This window comes from Citrus sinensis, chromosome 4 (assembly GCF_022201045.2).
Source record: "Citrus sinensis cultivar Valencia sweet orange chromosome 4, DVS_A1.0, whole genome shotgun sequence".
NCBI lineage: Eukaryota > Viridiplantae > Streptophyta > Magnoliopsida > Sapindales > Rutaceae > Citrus > Citrus sinensis.
Window position 1 is genome coordinate 25,262,537 of NC_068559.1, and position 24,310 is coordinate 25,286,846.

The 24,310-nt window shown below is 34.4% G+C and overlaps 4 protein-coding genes across 5 annotated transcripts; 2 read left to right on the plus strand and 2 right to left on the minus strand.

Annotated features, from left to right (window-relative positions):
• Nucleotides 1–6,721: 6,721 nt before the first annotated feature.
• LOC102607857 (F-box protein At1g67340) lies at nucleotides 6,722–8,744 on the plus strand. The gene is made up of 3 exons (XM_025101486.2): nucleotides 6,722–7,243; nucleotides 7,343–7,505; nucleotides 7,655–8,744. The coding sequence occupies exons 1-3, from the start codon at nucleotides 6,978–6,980 to the stop codon at nucleotides 8,450–8,452; spliced, it is 1,227 nt and encodes a 408-aa protein (XP_024957254.1). The 5' UTR covers nucleotides 6,722–6,977; the 3' UTR covers nucleotides 8,453–8,744.
• A 1,727-nt stretch (nucleotides 8,745–10,471) lies between these two features.
• On the plus strand, nucleotides 10,472–12,413 carry LOC102607373 (uncharacterized). 2 transcript variants are annotated; one of them, XM_006484034.4, is made up of 3 exons: nucleotides 10,472–10,638; nucleotides 10,834–11,151; nucleotides 12,194–12,413. In XM_006484034.4, exon 2 carries the CDS (start codon nucleotides 10,848–10,850, stop codon nucleotides 11,142–11,144), a length of 297 nt encoding a protein of 98 aa, XP_006484097.1. In that variant the 5' UTR covers nucleotides 10,472–10,638; nucleotides 10,834–10,847; the 3' UTR covers nucleotides 11,145–11,151; nucleotides 12,194–12,413. The 2 variants fall into 2 exon arrangements, with proteins under 2 accessions (XP_006484097.1, XP_006484098.1); XM_006484035.4 differs by having other exon boundaries at nucleotides 10,488–10,638; nucleotides 10,840–11,151.
• A 2,443-nt stretch (nucleotides 12,414–14,856) lies between these two features.
• Nucleotides 14,857–16,303, minus strand: LOC102607080 (REF/SRPP-like protein At1g67360). Its single transcript, XM_006484033.3, has 2 exons — nucleotides 15,933–16,303; nucleotides 14,857–15,481 (listed from the first exon to the last, which is right to left on the minus strand). Exons 1-2 carry the CDS (start codon nucleotides 16,161–16,163, stop codon nucleotides 15,020–15,022), a joined length of 693 nt encoding a protein of 230 aa, XP_006484096.1. The 5' UTR covers nucleotides 16,164–16,303; the 3' UTR covers nucleotides 14,857–15,019.
• Nucleotides 16,304–17,984: 1,681 nt separating this feature from the next.
• On the minus strand, nucleotides 17,985–24,095 carry LOC102624705 (meiosis-specific protein ASY1). Its single transcript, XM_025100524.2, has 22 exons — nucleotides 23,592–24,095; nucleotides 23,399–23,455; nucleotides 22,751–22,847; nucleotides 22,588–22,656; nucleotides 22,371–22,463; nucleotides 22,010–22,136; nucleotides 21,827–21,896; nucleotides 21,651–21,692; nucleotides 21,120–21,248; nucleotides 20,917–21,030; nucleotides 20,793–20,835; nucleotides 20,659–20,700; nucleotides 20,304–20,428; nucleotides 20,133–20,145; nucleotides 19,946–20,022; nucleotides 19,729–19,824; nucleotides 19,238–19,388; nucleotides 19,066–19,142; nucleotides 18,916–18,976; nucleotides 18,653–18,816; nucleotides 18,414–18,551; nucleotides 17,985–18,287 (listed from the first exon to the last, which is right to left on the minus strand). The coding sequence occupies exons 1-22, from the start codon at nucleotides 23,715–23,717 to the stop codon at nucleotides 18,228–18,230; spliced, it is 1,971 nt and encodes a 656-aa protein (XP_024956292.1). The 5' UTR covers nucleotides 23,718–24,095; the 3' UTR covers nucleotides 17,985–18,227.
• Nucleotides 24,096–24,310: the final 215 nt, after the last annotated feature.

Consider the following 24,310-nt stretch of genomic DNA (forward strand, 5'->3'; position numbering starts at 1 on the left):
TTTTTTTCCAAATCAATTATATGAGGTATCTTTAAGTTGTTATTATTTAATAGAGTTGCAACTCAAGGGCAAATATAATCCAGACTAAGGATTCATTTGGAATTATTTTTGCGAAATTTAAAAGTAATTTTAAAAAGTTAAAAGCTAATTTTATGTTGGATAAATTTTTTAAAAATTACTTTTAGCAAAATCACTTAATCATCGAGTAAGTTTTAAAAAAGTGGGAAAGAGTAGCTTTCCAAATGTGATTTTGAGAATTAATTTTATACTTAATATAATTTCATATATATATATATATTATAAAAATCCTAAATTATCCTTATTAATTAAGAAATAAAATCATTAACTTCAAAGATATTATTGTTATTACCAATTATATTAAGATAACAAAATAAAAATAAAATTACTAATATAAAATATTTATTTTAGTTATCAATTATTATATATACACAATAAAAAATATTTTATATTCATGTTTATAAATATATATCTATATAAGATTTATTTAAAATTATGTTTAATTTAGTTATTTATATTCTTAAAGCAGTTTAACAGTAAGATTTATTAAACACGTATGGTTACTTTTAAAACTCACAGTATTTTTAAAAATAATTTTTTAGCTAATTTTCTTCAAGGCTAATTATTTTAATAGCACAGCTAATAACGATTATTTTAAAAGTTAGAGTATTACCAAACTGATGGTAAACTCCTTTTCCCCTTAATTTTATTAAATTAGAGGGTCCACGTTTTAGCACTTGCCAACCCTACTTATGAATTATACATGAACCTCTGATGATGAACTGATATTTAATAATATTTATCTAAAATTCTTTTGATAAGCAAATAATGTGAATGTTGAGGATTGAGATGTTGTGTACTTTCCATTGCTATTGTGAAATGTGAGATTCTAACCGTGGCTGGTAAATGCTAAATGCATCCGACACCAAAAAGGTCGATAGTAAATAAATTCGATTCTAGGACAGAAAATTTGGTCAATTGGTCACATAGGCTATAGCATGACCCGTGGACCGGTACCCCCCAGAGTTTAGTCCGAGTCCCCTTAATAAGGGCTTTAAAGAACGTCCTTCCACAAATACAAGGGTAGTGTGCAGAACAAGTTGTAAGTGAAGGACGACAAAAGTGGATGCCGGCCAAGTGTTTGACTAACTGATTAGAAGAATCTGGAGGGCAGTGAAAGGCTTAGAAGAGAGTAGAGACGGACAAGTAGCCGAGCCTGGGTAATGTGTTTCGCCTTTATGTCGTTGCCAGCCAGCCAACGCAGTTACCACACTTACAAGTAAGAGCAGCACGCAACGTGATTTTTGAGTAATGGAATTCAAAAATAAAAAATTACGAGCAAAATCGGCTACGTTGATTGCGGGGGCCATCACCCATCAGCCAGCGGCCAGCCATTTGCATTTAGCATGCCCCTTGCACATTGCCTTTGCATCAAAAACTTTGGCCCCACGCCATAAAGCTGGGTCCCATCTTTTCTTTACATGGCATGAGCAGCAGCACACCAAAGTCAATTTCTCCTCTTGTTGTAGAAGAAAGGGAGGCGCAGCTCCCTTCTTAATAGGAAGGGGGACACGTGGGCCCCCCTTTGCATGACATGAGTGGTCGACATCACTTCTTGATATCCACGTCACCCCTCCCTCCCGATGACTTATCCTCGAAGCCCTTTCAATTAACGTCTGCGATAAAATCACCCGGCTGCCCATCCCACGTCAATGGATATGATATGACGGCAATAGTTTAATTAGACGGCGATGTCACAGCCAGGCCGACGTTTTTGGTTTCCACGTTACTTGAGCCATCACAATTCCTGAGATATATTTTTTCTTTTTTCAAGGAGTGATCATTGTCCGTTGATTTTGAGTTTAGGGAGTTAATCATGATGTGGTCAAAATATTATTTGAGAAGACGGATCCCCTTTTTTTTTTGACTCTGCAATGTGAGCATTACAATTCAAATTTCTGGGAAGTGCTTCACCGGACGATGAGTCCATGATTTTATTCCAATAAGTTAAAGAAGCCATGCGATGAGAGAGTACCGTATGAATTGGAGCATCTCCTTTATAACTCTCAAACGACGTGCGTTACTATGTTAGGCTTTGATAACGGAGTTGCTTACTAAAGCTATGATTTGAGATGACATTATCAGCACTCGACAATTTACCAATATTCAATCGATTATGTGGTTTGCATCATAACTCTTGAAAACAGGCATCGTCGACCTAATATATATATATATATATATATATATATTAACATAGTGTGAAAATTGTTTGTATTTGCGTAATAATGAATATGATCACGTTTCCAATTAGATCATTACATTTATATCAATTTAAAAGATTTTGTTGTTCAACTTAACATTTGACAATTGGGCAAAGTTATAGTACCACAGTGGTACCATACCACAGCTCGATCCAGCCTACAGTGGTCATCAGAACTGAATCCAATGGTTAAATTCAGTTGTAGTATGGTACTACTGTAGGCTGGATCCAGCTGTAGTATGGTACCACTGTAGGCTGGATCCAGCTGTAGTATGGTACAACTGTGGTACCATAGCTGGACCCTCGATAATTACACCAAAATAAAGCACAACAGTTATTTTAAGTATTTTAGTGGATAATTTAGATGGTTTAATTTTTATAATAGAGGTAAAAAATCAACCGGTAAAATTTTTTCGTACATCAACTTGCGGGAAGGATTAAAATGTTATTTATTTTCTTTTAAAATTATTAATTTTCCTTTATCCATCAAATGGAACAATCCCCAGGTAGGCCTAGGATTTGGTTAATACAATTAACTATAGAGCATACAATTAAAACTTCCTTTGAAATTCCTAGATACCACGTGTAATTGTAATTGTAATGTATCCTGTAATTTCGATCTCAACCGCTCCACCAAAATCACACACAATTCTACTCACTAGAAACTTTGATTTAGTTTACAATTAGTGATCTCGTTGCATCATTAACTCCAAATTAAAGCTAACAACTTCCATTTCCGGAGGTTTCTTGTTGTCATCTATTTTTTCCCCCTTCTCTTTTTTGAAGTGTGTGGTTGTATTGGATTTCTCATTTATGAATCAAATATTGAATGATCATGAATCATGATCGATCTGAGCCGTCGGATATGTAGGCCCTACAGCCCATCCATGAGTGAATATGTTGGCAACTAGAGAAACAGAACCCTTTTACCGTTGAAAAAACGCCCCATAGTTGTGGGGCCCAGTGAAATCTACAGTTGACTGGAAAATGGTAACAGCGGGAGCCCCACCAATAGTGATTGATTTTACTTCGTTCCAAATAATTAAGATTGCGTTTCAGAAAATTTGCTATAAGATCTGAGAATGTAGCTCTACGGTAGCTTGCAGCCTTACAGTGTAGGCATGCAGTACGCAGTTCAACTTATCAAGTCTTTCCAAGTACATCTGCGCCGTTGACCATAAACTCATATGTTTGTGTGTGGGTGTATATATATATATACAGTAAATTCATCTTTATTTTAATAAAATAAGAGCGTCAATAAAATATTAAAAAAATAATAAGTTCTGATACCAGAAGGAAATAGAGCGTCAATAATACCAGAAGGAAATATAAATTATTTTATTAACATTTTTATTTTAACAAAGTGAAAATATCTTTATTAAAAAATAATAATATTATTTTAATAATTTAACATAAAAATCTCTATAACTATTAATGTAAATTTCTGTATATGTGAAGAAATTTTTTTCAACTATTTTATATCAAAACTATGTAAATAGAATCTCAATAGATTTTTATTTATTTATTTATTAGACATAGAAGAGTGGATAAAATTAAAATTAAAATTTTATGTTGTAACCCCCTATTCTTTTAGAATTTAAATTCAAGTAACCATCTAAATAAAGAGGTTCGGTATACTACTGTTATACGTAAAATACATTATTTAAATATTTTTATATATTGATACAATTATAATTTTATCCATTTATCACGATTATCATATTGAAAGTTTTTTAAGAACACGTATTTGAAGGTAATCTTATTTTAAACATCTTCAATGACAAAGAAATGTCAAGACTTCAAAGACTCGTGGGAGGAAAAGTAGAAACTGGGAAGATAAAGTCATATTTTATTCTTTTTTATTTTATTTGTCATGTTAAGTTCTAATTATTTCAATAGTTATATGTCAAACATTTTACATTATAGCTGAAAGACTGGGCAATCAAATCTGCAAATACATCGCTTTACTTTTCCCGTAGGAATTACTTGGATTTCTTTCTACTTTCAAACACTATATTTTCAACAAGTAACAACTTGACCTTATAGCCACTCGTTGTTTGGTGTTTGGCCGAGTGCTAGAGCCGTTGCTATTACAATTGTGAGGATAGTAGTTTGAGTCCCCACAAAAGTATTATGGGGGCTAGAATTCCTTCTTAATTATAGATAATAATTAAGTGAAAACAGTTTTATCATTCTCGAAATGAGAGTATAGTAAATGTCGTTTGTCTGATTGTAAATATATCAGTAATAGTGTCTCATATAATATGGGTTATAATTTAGATTTTTTTATATTACATGAGACTATTGCTCAATAGTACAATTCATATTATATGAGATTACAACTGCTATTTACAAATCAGATTATTACTAGGACTAGTTTACATAAGTTCTTATGAAACTCACCCAAATTTTTACCCTCTCTAATATTCGAGGGACGTCTATTCCACTCACATTTCGAAAGAAAGAAGACTGTCTTCACTCAAATTGAGGAATGAAATTAAGCCCCCACAATCTCGAACCCATGACCTCACAATTGTAAGGTATGGGTTCTAACCACTAAGCTAAAGCCTCGTGGCTGGGTTGTAATTTGGACATTAGTTCCATATAATTCCAAAAAAAAAAAACTTGACCTTGTATAAACTCCCAATTATTAAGTGAAACTCTATTTAGAATCATATTATACAGTTGGGACCCTATGTATATTATTTTTTAAATTTTCTCTAATATTCGAAATGATGTATTTACAATTATATTATACAAATAGGACCTCATGTTCATTATTTTTTAAACCCTTTTTAATATTTGAGATATTATTTACAATCATATTATACAACTTAGAGCTCGTGTATATTGATACTCGTATACATTGTTAATAATATACAACTAGAGTAATGCTGAGTATCGCAGCATATAAGTCTCAATTTGAGTCCTAACTATGTGAAATTAATCTATTAGATGCAGGGGCGGAGACAGCATAGTGATTCATTGGGGGCTTTAGAAAAAATCATAGTGATTCACTGGGGGCTTTAGAAAAAATTATAGGCTTGATTATAAATTAGTGGGGGCTTTAGAAAAAATTATTGAGAATTTTAAGAAAACTAAATTAATTATTAAAAAAAAATTCCAGTGGGGACTTAAGCCCCCACTGGTCCTAAGGTGAATCCGCCCCTGATTAGATGGTGATAAGTAATTTTACACGATACAACTGCAATCTCATGTACATTGATACTCGTGTACATTGCTTTTAATATTTAAGGGGTGTCTCGTATACTTTAATTTTTTACATTGTCTCTACTCAATTATTAGTGTAAGGGCTCTTTCAATAGGCCAAAAACCTATTGGTATAGTACTTGTTAAACTATCTCATGTATGTCCTTCTAAAACATACAACTGAATAGTTTTGAGAAATGGTAACATTTATTAGCAGCATAATGTTCTAATACACAAAACTGTCCCAAAAATTAAGGACAAAAAAAAGGGGAGGAATTGGTAATTGTATAACAAAAAATGCGCATAAAGTTTTTGAAAAACAGACATAAAATTACGAAACATTGAGTTGAATGAAACGCTTGGTTGAATTTTAGGATTATGTCAGATTTTGTTTGTTGGCAAAGTAAGGACAAAAAAATGGAAAGACAAATGACAATAAATAGGCGAGTAAAAACAACAAAGAGTAACTGAACCTTTGTTAGTGCTGATTCACGCATTTGACCCCATTTGGTTAAGGTCTTGAACGAGAGCCCAGAATTCGCTACCTGAGTTTGTTAGCAACACTGCCGTTACTCCAGTCTCACCCGCCGGACGCGTGTCGTACACCTTCCAAACAAATGTAAATACAAATGCAGATTAACAAATTTGGTCAATTAGAAACAGTTATGACTGAATCAAGGAGGCGTGTAGTCACGCGCCTGAGTTAGTAAATAGTAACGAACAAAATGTTTGAATCTATCTCAGGGTGAAAAATAAATCACAGTTTGTTGTTTTTACTCGCAACAAATTTAACCGCTTTTCAAAACAAACCCAAACATTTTTAGAGAGAGAAGGGCACAAATCCCACCTGTACCCAACAAACATTAAATAAAAAGAGATAGAAATTTGCATTTGCTGATAGCATAGCCTTTTTATCTTCTGCCTCTTCATCTCTTTATTTTTATTTTTAAAAAAAATTAAAACTTGGAAAAAAAAAAAAAAGAGTGCTTAAAAGCTCGCACACAAGAGAGGAGGAGTTTGCTTTTGCCTGTCAGTACGCACACATAAAAAGAAAGAAATTAAAAAGGCAAAACCGACGACCGGAAGCATATGGGTCAGCGCCGTTTGACCGTAGGACGGACGAGTAAAGGGTTAAGAACGTAATTATACTTTCCCAATTTTTTTTTAATATTTTAACTTTCTTTTGTCCAGGCCCGGGGGCAGGGGTGTTATTTAATTTAATTTAAATTTAATTGATTTTATTTATGATTCGGTTCTGTCGTTGTTGTTGTTGCTCTCTTTTAAGGCGCTTGCGTTTTCCCTCTTTTATATAAGCTCTCGCTTTGCTTTTCCTCTTTTTATCTTTAAACGGCGAGGCAAAGAAATCAACATACATAAACATAAGCTTCTTCTTCTCTCATAAGGGAGGCTATATAGCCAGGCCAAGCAAGATAAGAGAAGAGAAGAGAGGAGAGAATATTTATTAGAGATAGATATAGAGAATAGAAGAATGAGAACCAAGAGAGGGCTTTGTTACCCTAGAGTAGTTGATGTTTGCTTAGGCCAGAGAGTAGTGCCAGTCAATGATAAGAAGAGAAGAGGTCTCTCCTCCGGTGAGCCTAAGACGACTTACCGGAAAAAAGCAAGGTTCTCGCCGGACGTGGCCGGAAAATCCGATTTGTTTGATGCTTTGCCCGATGATCTTGTCGTTTCCATTCTCTGCAAGCTTAGCTCCACCGCTCGTTGCCCGTCTGATTTCGTCAACGTCTTGATAACGTATGCTTACTTATTGTTTTATTTCTTTACCCTTTTGTCACACTTTCCTCAAAATATGTAACTGACGTTTGTATATTGATTTGGATGAAAAAATCGCAGATGCAAAAGAATGAATGGCTTAGCTTTGAATTCCTTAGTACTGTCTAAAGCTTCTAAGAAAACATTTGCCATTAAAGCCAACAACTGGTCGGAGTCGGCTCACCGGTTCTTGAAACTCTGTGCCGATGCCGGAAATGTTGAAGCTTGCTACACTCTTGGCATGGTAACAAAGTTTTATTCTTTCACACCTTTTTCTTTTTCTTCTTTTCATGTTGAAAATTCCATGTTTAGTTCTCAAGTTATGGACATTCTTCGAATGAACGATGCTTGCAAGGTTTTTCATAGCTCATAATTGATTTCTGATTTTCGCAGATTCGATTCTACTGTTTGCAAAACCGAGGTAGCGGGGCGTCGCTCATGGCTAAGGCCGCGATTAGCTCACATGCGCAGGCACTTTACTCGCTGGCTGTTATTCAGTTCAACGGCAGCGGCGGTTCTAAAAACGACAAGGATTTGAGAGCTGGCGTGGCTTTGTGCGCGCGGGCCGCTTTCCTGGGCCACATCGACGCGCTGCGTGAGCTAGGTCACTGTCTCCAGGACGGCTACGGTGTGCGCCAAAACATCGCCGAGGGGCGCCGGTTCCTCGTCCAGGCTAACGCTCGCGAGCTAGCTGCCGTGCTTTCGTCGGCAGCTTGTCAAGGAATCTCCACGCGCTCTTGGCTCACGTGGAATCCACTCTCGCAACCTCACCCAGCTCCTCACCCTCGAAATCAAAATCCCAACCATAACGGTCATGTGACTGGGATAGGATGTCCGTTACTCAGTGATTTCGGTTGCAATGTACCGGCTCCGGAGGCGCATCCCGCGAGCCGATTTTTAGCCGAGTGGTTCGCGGCTCGGGGCGGGACGCCGGGTCCGGGATTAAGGTTGTGTTCGCACGTGGGATGCGGGAGACCGGAGACTAGAAGACACGAGTTTCGTCGATGTTCGGTTTGTGGGGCGGTGAACTACTGCTCACGCGCCTGTCAAGCTCTTGATTGGAAGCTACGGCATAAGGCCGATTGTGCTCCGGCTGAGCGGTGGCTGGACGAAGAAGGTAACGGTGACGTTGACGTGGATTTAAATGACGCAGAGGGAGGTGGTGAAGATAACGTCGTAGCGGACAGTTAAACGGGAAGTGAGAGTGTTAGACTGACGGTGAATAGTCAACGGTAACCATAACGGTAACGGCACAAAAATGTGTGTTTTGTAGGCGTAAAAGGAAAATGAGAAAAAGGAGCCGGAGTAAATTAAGGCCAGTGTTTTTTTTTTTTGGGGGAAATTAAGTTAAAAATCTTTTATTACGGTCGTTGTAACTTGTACGGCAGTTGAGAGAGTTTTCTTCTCTTTTTACCCTTGTTTGTATAGAGGGAGGTAAATTTAAAAAATCAAGGGGGTTTTTTTTTTTTTTACCGAAAAACAACTCTCAACCTTAATTTCGGCAAATTCCGGTGAATTAGTTGTTTTGTTCCTGTACTTGTATTTTGATTCTTTTTTTTTTGGTTCCAAATTTTCAGTTTCATATAATCACAAACAATTTGGTATTTTAAAAAGGAAAAATTAGGTGTTGGAATGATATGAACAAACAAACGCAAGACATTGAAATCGTTGATAGATTAAGAAATATGCCTTATTAATTAGCTTTGGGGTAAAGGCCAAGGAATTGCCATATATCTTAGATCTCAAAAAAAGGTAAATTTCGAAGCTCAAAACTGCAACACTGGCTCTCAGTGTAGTACATAATTTTTGCTTTTAAATTCAAGCAGGAAATTGTGATTTTTTTTTTCTTTTTTTTTTCGGGGGCAACGCTGGGGATAGTAGCAGCCATTAAGCAATCAATTAGAGTTCAAAATAGGTATTGGTTGCTCGTTCCTTGTATTGCTTTTTGGCTGTCAAAAAGCAAATACCCATCAAGAGATTTGACTCCGAACAGCTTAAGAAGTTGAAAACATTTAAAAAATAATAATAAAAAAAAGGGGAAAAAGGTGGTGAATGTGGAAGTAGTGGGGAAGAAATCAGAAATGTATAATTATTACGAGTGGAGGGTTTGTGGGTATTTTCAAAAGCTTTATGAATTATGCTCCAATACTCGGAAAGGAAGAAAATACCAATATATGTGTCCCCAAAAAGGCATCTTATGGTGGGCGTACACTTATATTCTTCCTTCTATTACATGATTCTTTTACAATTTCCTCAATATTATTGTTGATTACACTTCTGATTGGCAATATTGCCCTGCAAAATTAGAAGATGCCGAGGCTTGTTCAGGTGGTCCAAGCCCAGCCCATTTAAAGGCAGTAGTTGGAATCCCAACTGTGCTCGAAAACAAAGTTGTTGCGGAAGAAAAAGCGACAGAACATGGGGGTTACTTCTGCCTTCTCATTTCTGTTAGAAATTAAACTACGGGGGTTGACTTGATTGTGTATCCATGTACTACTACTAGCCAACGTACTACAAAAATGAAATTCGATCTTTAATCGAATACTTTAATTTCATACAAGTACATTTATTCATGTTAAGCAAGCTCGTAATGTCACATCTGACCAACCATTTCCGCACCAACTTTTCTTCACATTAATCTCAAGTCATTGAAGTTTCGAAACCGGTGCTGAAAATTTTGTTTATATGCGATTATTTGGAATTCAATTGTTTTTCAGTAATTGAAACTGCTCTTGAAATAGTCATAGATTACTAGTTTCTTCATTTTTCTAGAGGCTTGAATCATGAAGCACGCAGGAAGTACCTTTTGAAAAAAAAAGAAAAAGAAAAAAAAAGCGTGGCTCGGAAAAACAAGAAAGAAAATAAGAAGGAAAAAAACAAAGGAATCTCTTTCCCACTTGGTTTTACAGAAGCAAAAAATAAGAATCTTGCGACCACCGTTTTCTACTTTTAATTATACGTATAAGATTCCAAGGTTCCCCTCTCGCAATCAATTAATTTTGCAATTTAATATCTCAAACCTACTTTATTATGTCGTTATTAGTAATTTACAAACCAATAACTGGATTTTAAAAGCGACTAGGAAGAATGTCAACTATTAGATATATATAGATTTCACTTTCAGAAAGGCGAAAGCTAACCAAAACAGTGGGCAAATTTGAGTACATGTCCAAATTAATTAGCCGGAAAGTTAGCAAGGTCCAAGCAGCCCAATAACAAACCTGAAGGCCCAATTTGAGTGTGCTTTGGGCCGGAAGTAAGCGCAAGTCTACAAACACTTGCTTCATTTTCTGCTTGTGTGAATCTGTAGAAACAATCCTTTTGCCAAATCGAAGACGCTGCTTGCTCTGCTTCGCTAGTTCTGAGCTTAGAATCAGGTGTGCTTTATTGCTATTTATTTGAACTGATAGTTAAACCTTTAGATTACTTTCAAAAGCTATCAATTCTTGGGTTAATTGTTATTATTATATTTCGAATTTTTGGATTTCATTTTTGTGTTCACGGTCTGGGGTTTCCAATTTTAAAAATTCCACGATCCTAAATTTAGGGTGGTTTGAATAATTGATTGATAGGAATAGAGGTGAAGATGAAATTTATAATGGAGTTTGCTGAGAACATGATTCTGAGGTTGATGGAGGACCCGGAAGAGAGGGACAGGAAATTCAGGGAGCGTTTGTATGAGAGGAAAGATAGGTGCCGTAAGACTAAAGAGATGTGGAGCTATCCTCTGCGTCCCTACGGATTTTGGACATTTGAACGTCACAATTCCCAACTCCGTTGGGATCCTCAGATTAGCCAAGTGCCTGGCAGAAGGGACCCTTATGACGATCTTCTTCAGCACAGCTATGATGCCACCTCCACCTCCACCCCCACCTCCAATTGAATGCTAGGTTTGGTTTTTTGCACTATTTTGATTTTATGAGTCTGATTTTGCTTGCATAATGTTGTGGTTTTTGGTGTTTTGTGGTACAAGTATTAATTGAAGTTTGGTAATTGTGTCTGGATTCTTGACTCTAGATTTTGTAAATGTTAGATGATTTTGTAAATGTTAGATGATTTTGTTAATCACACTGATGGGTATTTGTGCTGTTAGAGTAAACCACAGTCTCCCTTAGTGGCACAAATTTATATGATCTAGAGCAATGAAAGACACAGTTTGTCAGTTGTTTTGAGACGGTGCCTCTTATGGCACATTTATTAAAACAGTGGGCATGTTTAATTTAATTTATTTTCTAAGTGTGAGAATTTTTCAAGTTTATCAGTCACATATTTACCCACATTCATGGATACCCTGTTGTATATCTACTGGATTTGACAAATTCACAGCTGAGATTTAAACCCTTACGAAGATCTGACAAAACTTAATTGGACGTGGTGTGGACTTAAGACATTTTTATGATATATTACTTTATGTTTGGAGGATGGCATTGTACATACGATGATACGCAAACACTTTTGTAAAAGGAAAACTTGGGATGCCATCTTGTTGTTGATTGCCTTAATTTCACCATACTGTTAAATGACTTTAGGAGAATCCCGTCTAGCTTTTCGCTTTTCTTCCTTTTAACTGTTTTTAGATACTCTGGATCTGATATGGTAGGGCAGAAATTACATCTGTGTTGAACAATTATTGAGAGCATATGCTGTAAAGATTTGTGCTTAGCATATGCAATGAATGGGTCTATTCCTTTTTGTTGTCAAGCCTCATTAAGTGTTTTTTTCGCGTTGTTTATATTCTCTTTGATATCAAATTTTTTGGAAGGTAGTACATTTTCTTTTCATATGACCTCTAATACATCAAATAATGATCATGGAACAAGAAGTTATCAAACGATTGTTGAGGGCTATGGTTCAAAGAAAAAGGCTCTATATTACATAATTTTTAATTATGATTTCACAATGCTCACTTTTTGTTTTCTTTCATTGGTGTAGAAAATTCAGAAGTGAAGGAAGAATGATTCAAAACTTGTCAAAAGGGGAAGGTGAATTAAGCTGTTGTTATTATTATCATTTTTTTCTCTGGATTTGGTTGAACATTTTTATCAAAAATGTCTGTTGGGTCGTAGTACCTCAGTGTTGCATACTATTAAGAGTCTGAATAATTGTCCATGTTACTCTGCTATTGTGGAATGACATATCTTTTGGCATGCTATCCACCAGCTCTGAATGTTTTATGTTTTATGTTATAATTCAAAGTTCTGCAGACTGCTTAAAAACACTTCAATAGTTTCGCAAGCCCCATCTTGCTGTAATTGGTTTGATCAGCTTATGATCAAGCAGCAAACATGATACTCTTGGCATGCAAAAGTAGTTCCAAATCCTAACAATTCAACAATGATTATCAAAATCATGGCGTAAGTTATACATTTTTGCCGAAACCAACAATCTTCGATGTACGGGTTCCTCTATGATGCTGTAAAGTTTTTTACAGCATCAATAATGTATTAATTGTGAACCATTAGATCTAATCAATGGTATACAATATTTGTACTAAAAAATAATTTAAAAATAATAGTAATTGTTCAAGTGGGTGGATAATTTTTGTAAAATAATTGTGACCATCCTTAGAGTTTGAAACAATTTCACTTAAATAGTATATTTATTTAAAATTACTTTTCAGCCCTTCTTTAAATTTGTAATATGATAATCTCTTTTAAATAAATTTTTCAAAATCAGTTACCATTAAGTATAAAATATAATATCAAGTAGGTTATTTAACACAAAGTCTTGTAATAATTTGTATTGTATGAATTTAATTACAAACCATTAATACCTAAACAATAATGATAATAGAAAGCATTGCAATAAACTATTTTATATGTGTTTTATTAATAGTACTATATGAGTCACAACAAATAAGAAATATTTTATTCACCAATTATTATTGAAAAATATATATGTCTATATAACTATAGAGTGAGAAATATTTTGATTTAAATTTTTATCAAAAAATTAAACTATTTATTTCATGTAATTCAATGGTGGAGGATATAATATTATGAAATGTTGCTTTGACTTTTAATATCAACCACTAGACTATGAGATATTAGTGGCTCAAATATTGTGCCAAAATTTTAAGTTAAAGTATCCCAAACCATATCTTTATAATGGAAATATAGAAACATACAATGATTTTTTTCCTCATTTTGTCCATTAAATATTATTTGATGTAATATTTTATTTATTGATACTATTCATTATCATAATAAAAGTAATGACTCTTCGTAGCATAAAAATTTTATAATTACTATCAAAGAATAACAATAAAATTATCTTTCATGATTCATAAACTAAAGTTAATTAGGAATATGTGTTAGATTTAACTTTTATGAAATTAACAAAATGACATTTGAAAATAAAATAAAAACAAACTTGTGAAAGTTAAATTTTATAAGGCTGAGATAATTTCCTACCATGTCAATAAAAATCTAAAAATATAAATAATTTTCTTTCACTTTTTTTTCCCACGTAAATATTATTGGAGGCAATATTTTATTTATTGTCACTATTAATTATCATAACAAAAGTAGTGATTCTTAATAATATAAAATTTTATAATTACAATCAAAGGATATCAATAAAATAATCTTTCACGGTTCATAAACTAAAACTCATTAGGAATATATATTAGATTTAACTTTTGTGAAATTAACAAAGTGATATTTGAAATTAAAATGAAAATATATAGGCTTATAAAACTTAAAATTCCTATCATGTAAGGATATTAATTGTAAGATAAATATAAAGTTAAGAGAATAAGTATGTTAAATGGGTGTTAAAAATAACGCATATTTCATGATCAATTATATAATGGCCTTTAATATTATATAAAATAATGAGTATTTTAATATACGATATTAAATTTTATTAAAACATGTGTGATCAAGTAATTTTTATGTTACAAGCAATCTCAACAATGAGTTTATTGATGTAACTATGACATTTACTTAAGTATATGTACTTAGTTGTGTTATTTATTACTATTATATCATATATAATTTTTGCAATTGTAACTTATTTATTTGATTTGTGTTAAATAACCTACCATTATATTTTATACTTAATGGTAACGGATTTTAGAAGATTTATTTAAAAAAGATTATCACATTTTAAATTTAAAGGAGGATTGAAAAATAATTTTAAATAAAATATACTCTTTAAGTGAAATTATTTCAAACTCTAAGGATGATCATAGTTATTTTATAAAATTATTCACCCCTTACACGTTACCATTATTTTTATATTTTTTTTACTACAAACTTTGTTAACCGTTTACCATTATTTTTATATTTTTTTTTACTACAAATATTGTATACCATTAATTAAATCTCATAGTACATAATTAAAAATATTATTAATGCTGTCAAAAAATTACTGCATCATAGAGGAACTCTCGATTTACTCTTAACATTATGAAAACATGAATATACCTCATTTCCGTTCAAAAGAGGAGGGTAAATGCAAGGTGAAGGTTAAAGACAGGCGGCGAAGAAACTTTTGTTGTCATTTTAGGTAGCAGAATAAATATTTACCCTACCCTCAATGTTAATCTGAACCGAAACAAACAAAATATTCGGAAAACACAAAAAACAGAATTTATGAACCATTTATCTCCATTCACATATGGGGAAAACCAAGTCTTAAAGGTCATTTACAGATTACAAACCATAGTGCCACCACCCGGCCACACCTTCAAGCCTAGAATTTTGAAAACCAGACCACTAGATGAAGCAAACTCATCAGACAAAAAGTAAATTCTTAGTCAGAATCTGAGCTTGAATCCTTTTCCTTTGCATCTTCTTTCTCTGGAGCATCTTCTTTCTTGGGAGCTTCACTCTGCTTAAAAGCTTTGGCTATGTCATCAATGGGAACCAAAGGAAGATAGCCAAAGACTGTGTAACCCTTCTTCGTCATCTCCACGACAAGATGGTTATACTTCTTGGACCACTGTGCAGCTGTGGGAACAGCCATATCTGCCATTGTGTGGAACAATGCATAGTGGTTTAGTTTATACCATGCTTTCACGGAATTTGTTAGCAGAAGGTGTTTAGACTCAGCAGCAGCATAATGGACAGCTGCTCGAGGCCCCCCGGTTTGGGCCTCAATCACAAGCTTTTGAGCTTTCTGTGATGCTGTTTCAATTAGACTATGTACTTGGCTGGCAACCCGCTTGGCCAAAGGGGGAGCGTGCTCGTCAAACTTGCGTGAAGCATCATCCACCTGCAGTATTATTAAGTTAATTACTCCTGTCATCTAGGTCATTTGCCAAAGTTCATTGCAGATATCAAATAATCAGGGAATTCATAGTCACAGAGACAGCTCTGTAATGAATACATCAGAACCCAAAGAATAAAATTAAATAAAAATTGGATATTTTAGGAACCACAACAGGAGTTCTTCACTTCATATATTAGATTATAAATTCATAATCACACAAAATCAAATCTTATTTATAAGATCATGCCTAAAAGATCCCAAATCAACAAATTCCAGAATCCCAAAGCTAAGAAAAATCCGATATTCTCTCCACCAACGTTCAGAAGAACCCAAACCTCACAGGAACTATTTTGAAAAAATTATTCTAAATCTTAGAATGATGAAAATAAAGAAAGAAAATTAAAAAAAAAAATTGATCTGGGGAGAATAAAACAAAAAAACAAACAAATAATACCTTCTTATCAAGAAAAACGAGGAGATCATCAGGCACGCCCTTGAATTTCTGATAAACAGGTCCCACGACGGCAGTCACGGCGCTTTCGACAGTCCCAACCGGCGAGCGTAGCGGCCCCGAGTTGCGTTTTGCGTAGTCGTACAAACTCGACACGCACACCAGAGCCTTAATCGCGGCTATCCTCATAAATCCAAGATGCCTCAGTTCCTGTTTCTTCCTCTCAGTCTCCATATCTTCACTGCGCAAAAGATGAATTATTCGATATTGCTTTTAGATCTCGCGAGAAATTAGCTTGCTATTGATTGCAGCGTTCAATAATATGTAACAAATCCAACATGTGAGGGTTTGGGGGGGGAGTGTTCGTATTTATTTTACCATCGGATGGAAAATGGAGACAAAAGGATATTTAATCTGAGTCGTCCGCGTGATCTGGCGGTTGAAAATAGATCCATTGTTTGGGTGAATGGGCCCCGATAGTGCTAGTGACTGTGAGGGAGATGGAAGTTTTTGATTGTGTGAAAGGTGGGGCCTAGCTCTTTCTGGGCGAAAGTAGAGGCTTCGAGAAAGACACGTGTAAGTTGATGACATGTGGCACGTTTGGAAGTATCTGAGGTAAGCTTCTCTGGTTAAGCGAAGAGCGATTGTCAGCCGTCAAATACGTTAGCTTTTAGGGGCTTTAATTTTAGGGTTCGGCTACCTTGGAATTCATCTACGGTAGAAAATGAATTTCAACTATACGTATAAAATGGTGAATAATAAAAAATTTAATTATTATATTTTAAGATTAATATTCATTGTGTGCAAACTAACAAGTGTGTAAATGATGCTTGTAAAAAAATTAATATAATATTTTTATTTTTTAAAGTTAAATTGATAATTTAATTTTTTTTATTAATGTCTAAACAAAAAAAATTATTATAAAAGAGTGATATTGTAAAAATAAGCTAAAAAAATAAAAAAGTAACGATATGGGTATCAATATTTTAACGGCAGATATGTTTTGAGTTATTTTTAAAAATACATGGATTAAATGGATACTAATCTTAAAATACAGAGACTAAATGAGCTTTTACCCAAAAATTTATTATAACTCATTATTTATTATTTGTCACTTTTTGTGTGTGGCTGAGATTCGTACTCTACTTATGTGAACTTCAACATAATTATAGTCTTAATTTTAATTTAGCTATGATTATTTTGAAATTGTTTTAAGATAGAGTACGAATTACAACAACACACACAAAGTGATAAATAAAAAAAATTATTATAACTTTAATTGTATAATTATAAAAATATGTTCTACCTTTAACAGTTTAACCAGACCTTTTTAATTTTTTATGTAACATTTGCTATAATAATTCGTTCTTAGGTAGTGCAATACGGTGAGGAGTTATATGTTGTCGTAGAAAGAGTCATTTTTCATGATTACTTCTTTCTTAATTATTATGGAGCTATAAGTGATGTCATTATCTTATCTCTTCAAAAAGCAATTAATCTGTGGCATGAGATTAGAACAATTTAGGGACGATTAGTCGCACATTAAATCATATCTCTTTGAAAATATTATTATAATCATCAAATTGTAAATGCTAAAACCATGGGCCACGGCTACTTGATTTCCTAGCTGATTTGCTGTTAAATTTTCGTCAATTCACAATTCATATAATTACAAGCACTTTGTGCATAGTGAGTCGTGCATATTTATTTTTGTTTTGGTCCTTATGGAAGATAAATCAATGACCGAAGAATGGATCGTGTGAAGCAGAGGAATAAAGGTGGTAATTTTCAAAATGCTGATGCTCTCTGATGCCGGCAAAAATTTGGAGTCATAGTTTGCCATTTGTTGCGCAGCACTTGGCAGGCGACGTGGGTTACGGTTCAGAGAATCTCCAAAGATCAGATGCCAAATCGTTGCATATCATTGAAAAGCGCATTACATATTTACATGTGCTAATACATGAAGATAAAAATTTTATTCCTCCCAACAACTCAAAATCAGCAAAATTCCGAAGACAAGATTAAATATATCTTCGGGTCAATGAGAAACGCGCGTAGAAATCAATTTCCAATTAATAAAATCCATCACCATGAATAAGAGGATATAGAAGAATCAAAGCATTCGACAACAGGACAGCAGCAAGACTACAAAGAAAATGTAAGCCGTCACGAATAGGCATTTTCTGCCACTATGGTCTAAACAAGTTGCATCTTTACATTCTCATTTCCACACTAGTGTAAAATATGTTCACTTAACTGAGCAAAGGTGACCTAGCTGCGTGATCCACTCAACTCCTTTCAAACACACATGGCTAGAGATTTCTGACGCTTCACTTGCTGAAGAATCGGCTCCTTAACCTGTAAAGATGATAAAAGTAAAACCAACAAAATCATAGAATCACTATGTTTTTACTATTACAGGACATTTCAATCGGCAGCAACTTATTGGTATTCCGTGGTTAAAAAAAAAAAGAAGAAACATACCGTGCTTGTTTTCCTCAATCTTTTATCTTGAGTAGATCTACTGCAGATAATATCGTCAACCTCATCACAATTATTTGTGCTTCCATTTGTTCTGATTTTCTCATTTCCTGGTGCGAAACTCTCTCTTGAAGCTACTGGCTGCACAGTTTCAACAATAAACCATCTCATTGAGCTACAAAACCTAAAGAATAATGGAAAATTATCAGCCGATGTAAAAAACTTTTTGATAGTACGCTAACCCCGGCCCGGCTTGTGGGAGTGTTTCCGACTTTTGCCTTGGAGATAGCCTGCTCACCCCTGAAAGAACCACTTTGATGAATGTCAGATCTGCCCTTTGTGCGAGTGACATCAGATCCAACTGAGTGAAGAAGACCACATGTGGACGTGTCCATGTGCTTGCTTCCTGATTACAGAAGAATTGTTTTTAACATCATTACAACCACTAGATACTGAAAAAGAACCACATGCTAAATTCTAAATCTTTAAGGAAATGATCAGATACCAATTTTCCGGAATTCTTGGTGGTCTGACTTGTTAAGTGGTTCAATAGTTTCGACCTCCTGCTAAAAATGAACAAGATAAGGGAAAATTTATACAGATACATAAAAAGCATGTATTTATTTATGTTCACAGAACAGAGATTGTAATTTACCATAAAATCAATATCCAGTGCTTTCTTGACTTCCATAAGCTTTTTCTTGGTCAAAGTGGAGTGGATCACTCGTTTTCCTGTGTGAAATTAAGACAAATCAGAAGAAAATAAATTGCGGTAAGTCGATCTTCCAATATTATGCCGAGTAAGTTCTTAATTAGACAGCACTGACCAAGCCTACGGCTTCCTTTGGCTTCAACATAACCTTCTCGGATCATTTTGTCTATTAATTTGCGGACAGTTGATTGATTGGCTTCTTTATCCAACTTTTTCTGAAGCTTTGCTATGGTTACATAGTTCATTGAAAGAGCATAATACAAAGCCTGATACGACAACAATTTCAGGACTCAGGATAAGCCATCTCAGAAAATGAATACCATTTACTGTTAGTATACATAGGTAATGCTGTTCTAAGTAGATAAAAAGGGATTGTTGAATTTGTCAATTGCATGAAAATAAACAGAGTATCAAATGCAATGCAAACTTGAATGGGCGGTTGAACTGCTAGTTTAAGTTCTATTTAGACAGTTGAAAAGAGGGAAGTATAAACTTTAGAAAATGGAAGGCAAGCTAGTTTCACCAAAATGCTTATTTATTAAGAGGGGAACATCTTCAATGAATTTAACACAGTTTACAATACAGCTTAGAGGCGTATATGATCACCTTCATGTATATCTGATCGTCTAACTGGGGAGATTTATCACAAAGTGTGACCCCATCCATTTCCTCTTTCACCAAGGCGAATTCATAATTAAATTTCTGATTTTGTAATTTACACAAAGGAGAGTGAGTCAAAAACAGGTAGCAGGGAGAGAAATTTGATTCACAACTAAATTAATTTAGAAAATTAAAAGGAGTGAGAAAGAATCACAGAAAAGACCTCTTGCTTGTTTATAGTGTATGTGTCCTTTCCACCTTTTGATAAAAGACCTTCTTTCACAAGCTTGCCCATTATTTCTGAAATGCTCAAGAAATCAAAATAGCAGAAAACGTGTTAAGAGTTTAAAAATGCAGCATTTCACATTTCTCCCTGTTCAAACTTCACATGATTGGGAATCTCCATTTACCTTCAGTCAATGCCTGCATTAAACCATTAAGAACTTACATCATCAGTTAAAAGTCATGAAAATTAAGATCAATGAAGAATATACTGAAATTATAAGCTAATCGAACGGCTATTTTCACAGAATCGTTTTGTTGAAACAAAAAGTGGAAGAGGAAAAAATAGAATCTCTTACCACTGAGATGTCAGGGAAATTTGATAGAACATCAGTAAGTTCAACACTATGAAGGTGACGGCAGTTGATCCAGTCCTTTACTCTGACCAATTGTTGTTCATCTTCCTCAGGATCCTGAGTATTATCTGCACAGCATATTTACAAATCAATACTCTAAACTGGACCAAGCCCATAAGAGAATCTTATTTCCCCATTAATTACAAAATAACTTCAGAAGGATAAACCAAAAAAAAAATTTATCATGAAACAGAGTTCAAGATAATTTCATCCATTTTGACAATTTTAAAAAGTCGTCAAGTGTATGTCTGACTCTCATTATCACTTGAAGGATGCTCCAATCAACAGTAAAATGTACCTTCATCAACCATTCCATTGTCTTCTTCCGGCTGTTGCTTGTCTGCCAAGATAACCATTGTTACTTCCACTGGTGAGTCCCTCAACAAAATATTAGTCACAAAGAAAAAACAGCAGTTGTAGCAGTTGATTTACCAATTGGCGCTACTATATATTGATCCTCTTGTGGCTGGCTAACCTGAAATAAATAACATGCTTTCCAAACTCAATAGTCATTATGCACAAATTTGTAAAACAAAACTTAGCTTTGTCACTTCACCTCACTGTCAGAATCAGAAGATTCATCCCTTTGTACAGAATCTGCTCCTAAGCTCACTTCATCATCTTGCATATCATCATTTTCATCCTCACAAGGATCAAGCACACTCTTTACCTGTACATACCACATAAAAAGCTATGATCCAAACTTTATAAATAGCAGAACCAAATCATAGCGCTTCCAGAAAAATCTTCATTCATTACCTTTAGAGCTAACACAAAATGCTTGCTGTTGACGTTCCCAACTTCCATTTTCAAAGGATTTTTGGTCCATGGATTGTGAGCTTCCTCCTCTGAGCAGCATCGGAAGAATGGAGGCTCATAATCCACTGGCTGTAAGGGCAGATAAATATATCTCAAATCTGATTTTGTTTGAATATGTAGCCACTGAGAAAAGAGGAAAATTCTGTACTGTTTTCTTCTTGAATTAAATGCAAAAGATGCAAAAGTTCTTCATAAGCTATCAAAAATTAAGCACCTATGCATCTCCAAGGAATGATTCTATATGCAAAAAATTTGCATGCACCTTATATGCATTATCAAGCATACAACTGCTCAGAACAATAGTCACACATGCCAACACAGCATAGAACAGCCAACACAAAAGTTCATATCCCATCTCCAATTCTTCAAATCTAGCAAGCTATAGGATCTTTTAACTACTATAATTGTAGTCACAATCCAAATTACAAGTGCAGAAAACCAAGAGGTAAGAGGTCAGTTGAATGGGCATACCGTCACATCATCGTAATAGAAGAGCTTCATTAAAATAGTACGCTGAAACAAGAAAAGGATTTCTCATCAGTAAACATACCATCGTGGCTCAACTATGTGAAAAGAGATATAAAATCAAAATGCCAAGAGCATGCAACAGATCACGTATCATGCAAAACAAGCCTCCAAGTAGGTACCTCTTCAGGCATCCTATCCAGAGTTCTCATCAACTGAACCAGAGTACGGACCATCTTACAAGCAGAGCTCCTGAAATATTACAGACGTGGCAGGAATTAACAAAATAAATTCTTTACAAGTGTTAAAACCATACCGAAGTAGAAGGAAAACTGAAATTTGAAACAGGACTATGATCAAACTACCTCATCTGAGTGGTAGTAATTTCTGTGGTGGTATTACACTTGAATGTTCCTCCCTTTTTCTTGTTCCCAGTTCGATTAATATTCATGGAAATCTCTTGGCTATCAGAATCAGAATAACTAAAAGAAACTGCAATGGGAGTCGTGTTATAATCTGTCAATCCTCTCCCATATCACAAGAAGGGAAAAAAAATGAAAAATTTACAAATAAATCCGTCAACCAAGAACATTGCAGGGTGAGTAACTGTTATTCAGCCAATCATCTATAGTTAAATTTCTTCAATTTTACAGTCACCAATCAAACTACAGAAACACACTGCCGGTGAAATGTGCAATTAAATTTAGAAGCATTCAGAAACCTTACATGCATATTCTTCAATCATTGGGCCTTCAACCGCTTCACATACACAGAACAAAAGTGTTTTCAGATACTTTTTCTGTAGTGCATCATAAACACCTGATTAAAAAAATGACAAAAGCAAATAAAAAAATTAGCCTCAGTAAACAAAATAAGACAAGAAAAAATAAACAAATTGATGTAAATAGTCAAGTTTATGTAGCTGATAAATTAATCAGCTTGCCTTTCTCCATCCAATCAATTAATCTACGTGACTCTGCATCCATCGGCATCAACTTCTTGATCTTCATCTCTATAGACAAAATTTTAAGCAAATTTTAGCCTCCAATATTCAGATTATCAGCCAAGCTTAAGAGCTCTGATAAACAAATCATAAACAAGCGTACCTAAAGCAGGAACAGACTTATCATTGAAGTAATTCTCTGGAAAAAGGCCTCTTATGTAACTAATGTTGAATATGGCTATGCGAAGTAGGTTCCTTGTCTGTCAAGATTGAATTCATTAAAAACCAATTGAATCCAGTGTGTTTCACATAATTGTTAATGATTCCACAAAAAACTGTAATCAACCAGTGGTAAATTTAAGAAACAACATTTCGTTTTTCATTTTTCACCAGAATTTAAAAGAAGAACACATTGTAGACCACGTTTTCTCACAACAGAAATAGAACAGAAGCAAATGAGCAAATCGATATTATTAGCAAGCTAGATCTCTATAAATTAATTCAAGTGAGCTTAAATTTTAATTCCGATCTATACAAAGTGTATCTTCTTCAGAATCTCTTAATTTAATTAAATAATGGCCTGCCAATCACCAAACAAGAAAGAGTTTGATGTTTGGCTAAATTTTAATAGGAGGAAATTCAAAATTAAATACAACAAACACCAGATCTAATTAAACACGAATAAATTTTATACAGCTATAACAAATTAAGGCATGAATAAAAAAAAAAACAAGTTGGGTTCTCGACCTCAGATCGTCGGAAGTTACAAATTCTAAAAGAAGCGATAATCACATAACAAATTGTTGATTACCAGAAGAAGCGAGTCTTGTTCGGTGATTTCGGCTTCCTTTACTTTCTGTGCAACAACCTAATAACGAAAACGATAACCGGAAAAATGAGATTGAGGAGCAAGCTATTGTTTGATAAATCATTGAACTAGAAAAACGAAGAATGTGTGAAAATGAACGATAAATTTTGGAATTAGAAGCAGTTTCTAGGCTCACCATGGCTGCAGTATTTTGAGAGAATTTGAAAAACACTGAGAAAAGAGAAAATGTAACTTGGAGAGGAAGCTGAGAACGCTTGATTTGAAATTTTGAATTGGAGTGAAAAATGAGAGTGGCGCGCATTTGTGGGGTTATTTATAGGCCGTTATGAAAATTAACCATGGTTGGCTGAAAAAAAGCGTGTTGCGTGATGAGAAAGTAAAGGCCGGTGGATATTGTCACTTAATAAAAAAATGTCTGTGCATTTTGGTCATCAACGGCTGACGTGGCGTCTCATCGATCGTTATATAATATACCCCTGAAATGTACAGTACTTCACTGGAGGAAAGCTGAGGTAACTGAACCTATCGGATTCTGCGCCCCACTCTAAACAGCATGATTTGTTCGCAGGTAATTCGTTGCCTTTGGAGACTTTGAATTTTATCGGGTTACAAGCAATTGCTGATAAATTTATCATTAGTAGCAGTTCTGAAGTTCGATAACTCACCGTGCAAAACTTCTCGGCTCTATTCCAATTCTTGCACTGGGTTCACACATATTCCTATTCTTCCTTTGGGTTTACAAATTAGAGAACACAATGATAAGATACTTCTTTAATTCCTACCATTTGAGTTTATTATCTAATTGATTTCTTTATTTTTATAAATTACTTAAAAAAAGTTCTTTGACATTTATCAAAAAGGTCTGTTCATTTATCTGTTTTCCTTAAAAGTCTA

Excerpts from the sequence above, each read along its gene's own strand:
- LOC102607857 (XM_025101486.2), top strand. The coding sequence starts at position 6,978 with ATGAGAACCAAGAGAGGGCTTTGTTACCCTAGAGTAGTTGATGTTTGC. Across the intron at positions 7,244-7,342 it reads TTCGTCAACGTCTTGATAAC|ATGCAAAAGAATGAATGGCT; the intron begins GTATGCTTACTT and ends AAAAAATCGCAG. Across the intron at positions 7,506-7,654 it reads CTTGCTACACTCTTGGCATG|ATTCGATTCTACTGTTTGCA; the intron begins GTAACAAAGTTT and ends TGATTTTCGCAG.
- LOC102607373 (XM_006484034.4), top strand. The coding sequence starts at position 10,848 with ATGAAATTTATAATGGAGTTTGCTGAGAACATGATTCTGAGGTTGATG.
- LOC102607080 (XM_006484033.3), bottom strand. The coding sequence starts at position 16,163 with ATGGAGACTGAGAGGAAGAAACAGGAACTGAGGCATCTTGGATTTATG. Across the intron at positions 15,482-15,932 it reads TCGTTTTTCTTGATAAGAAG|GTGGATGATGCTTCACGCAA; the intron begins GTATTATTTGTT and ends ATAATACTGCAG.
- LOC102624705 (XM_025100524.2), bottom strand. The coding sequence starts at position 23,717 with ATGCGCGCCACTCTCATTTTTCACTCCAATTCAAAATTTCAAATCAAG. Across the intron at positions 22,848-23,398 it reads AACAAGACTCGCTTCTTCTG|ACAAGGAACCTACTTCGCAT; the intron begins GTAATCAACAAT and ends CAATCTTGACAG. Across the intron at positions 20,429-20,658 it reads CAATGGAATGGTTGATGAAG|ATAATACTCAGGATCCTGAG; the intron begins GTACATTTTACT and ends TATGCTGTGCAG.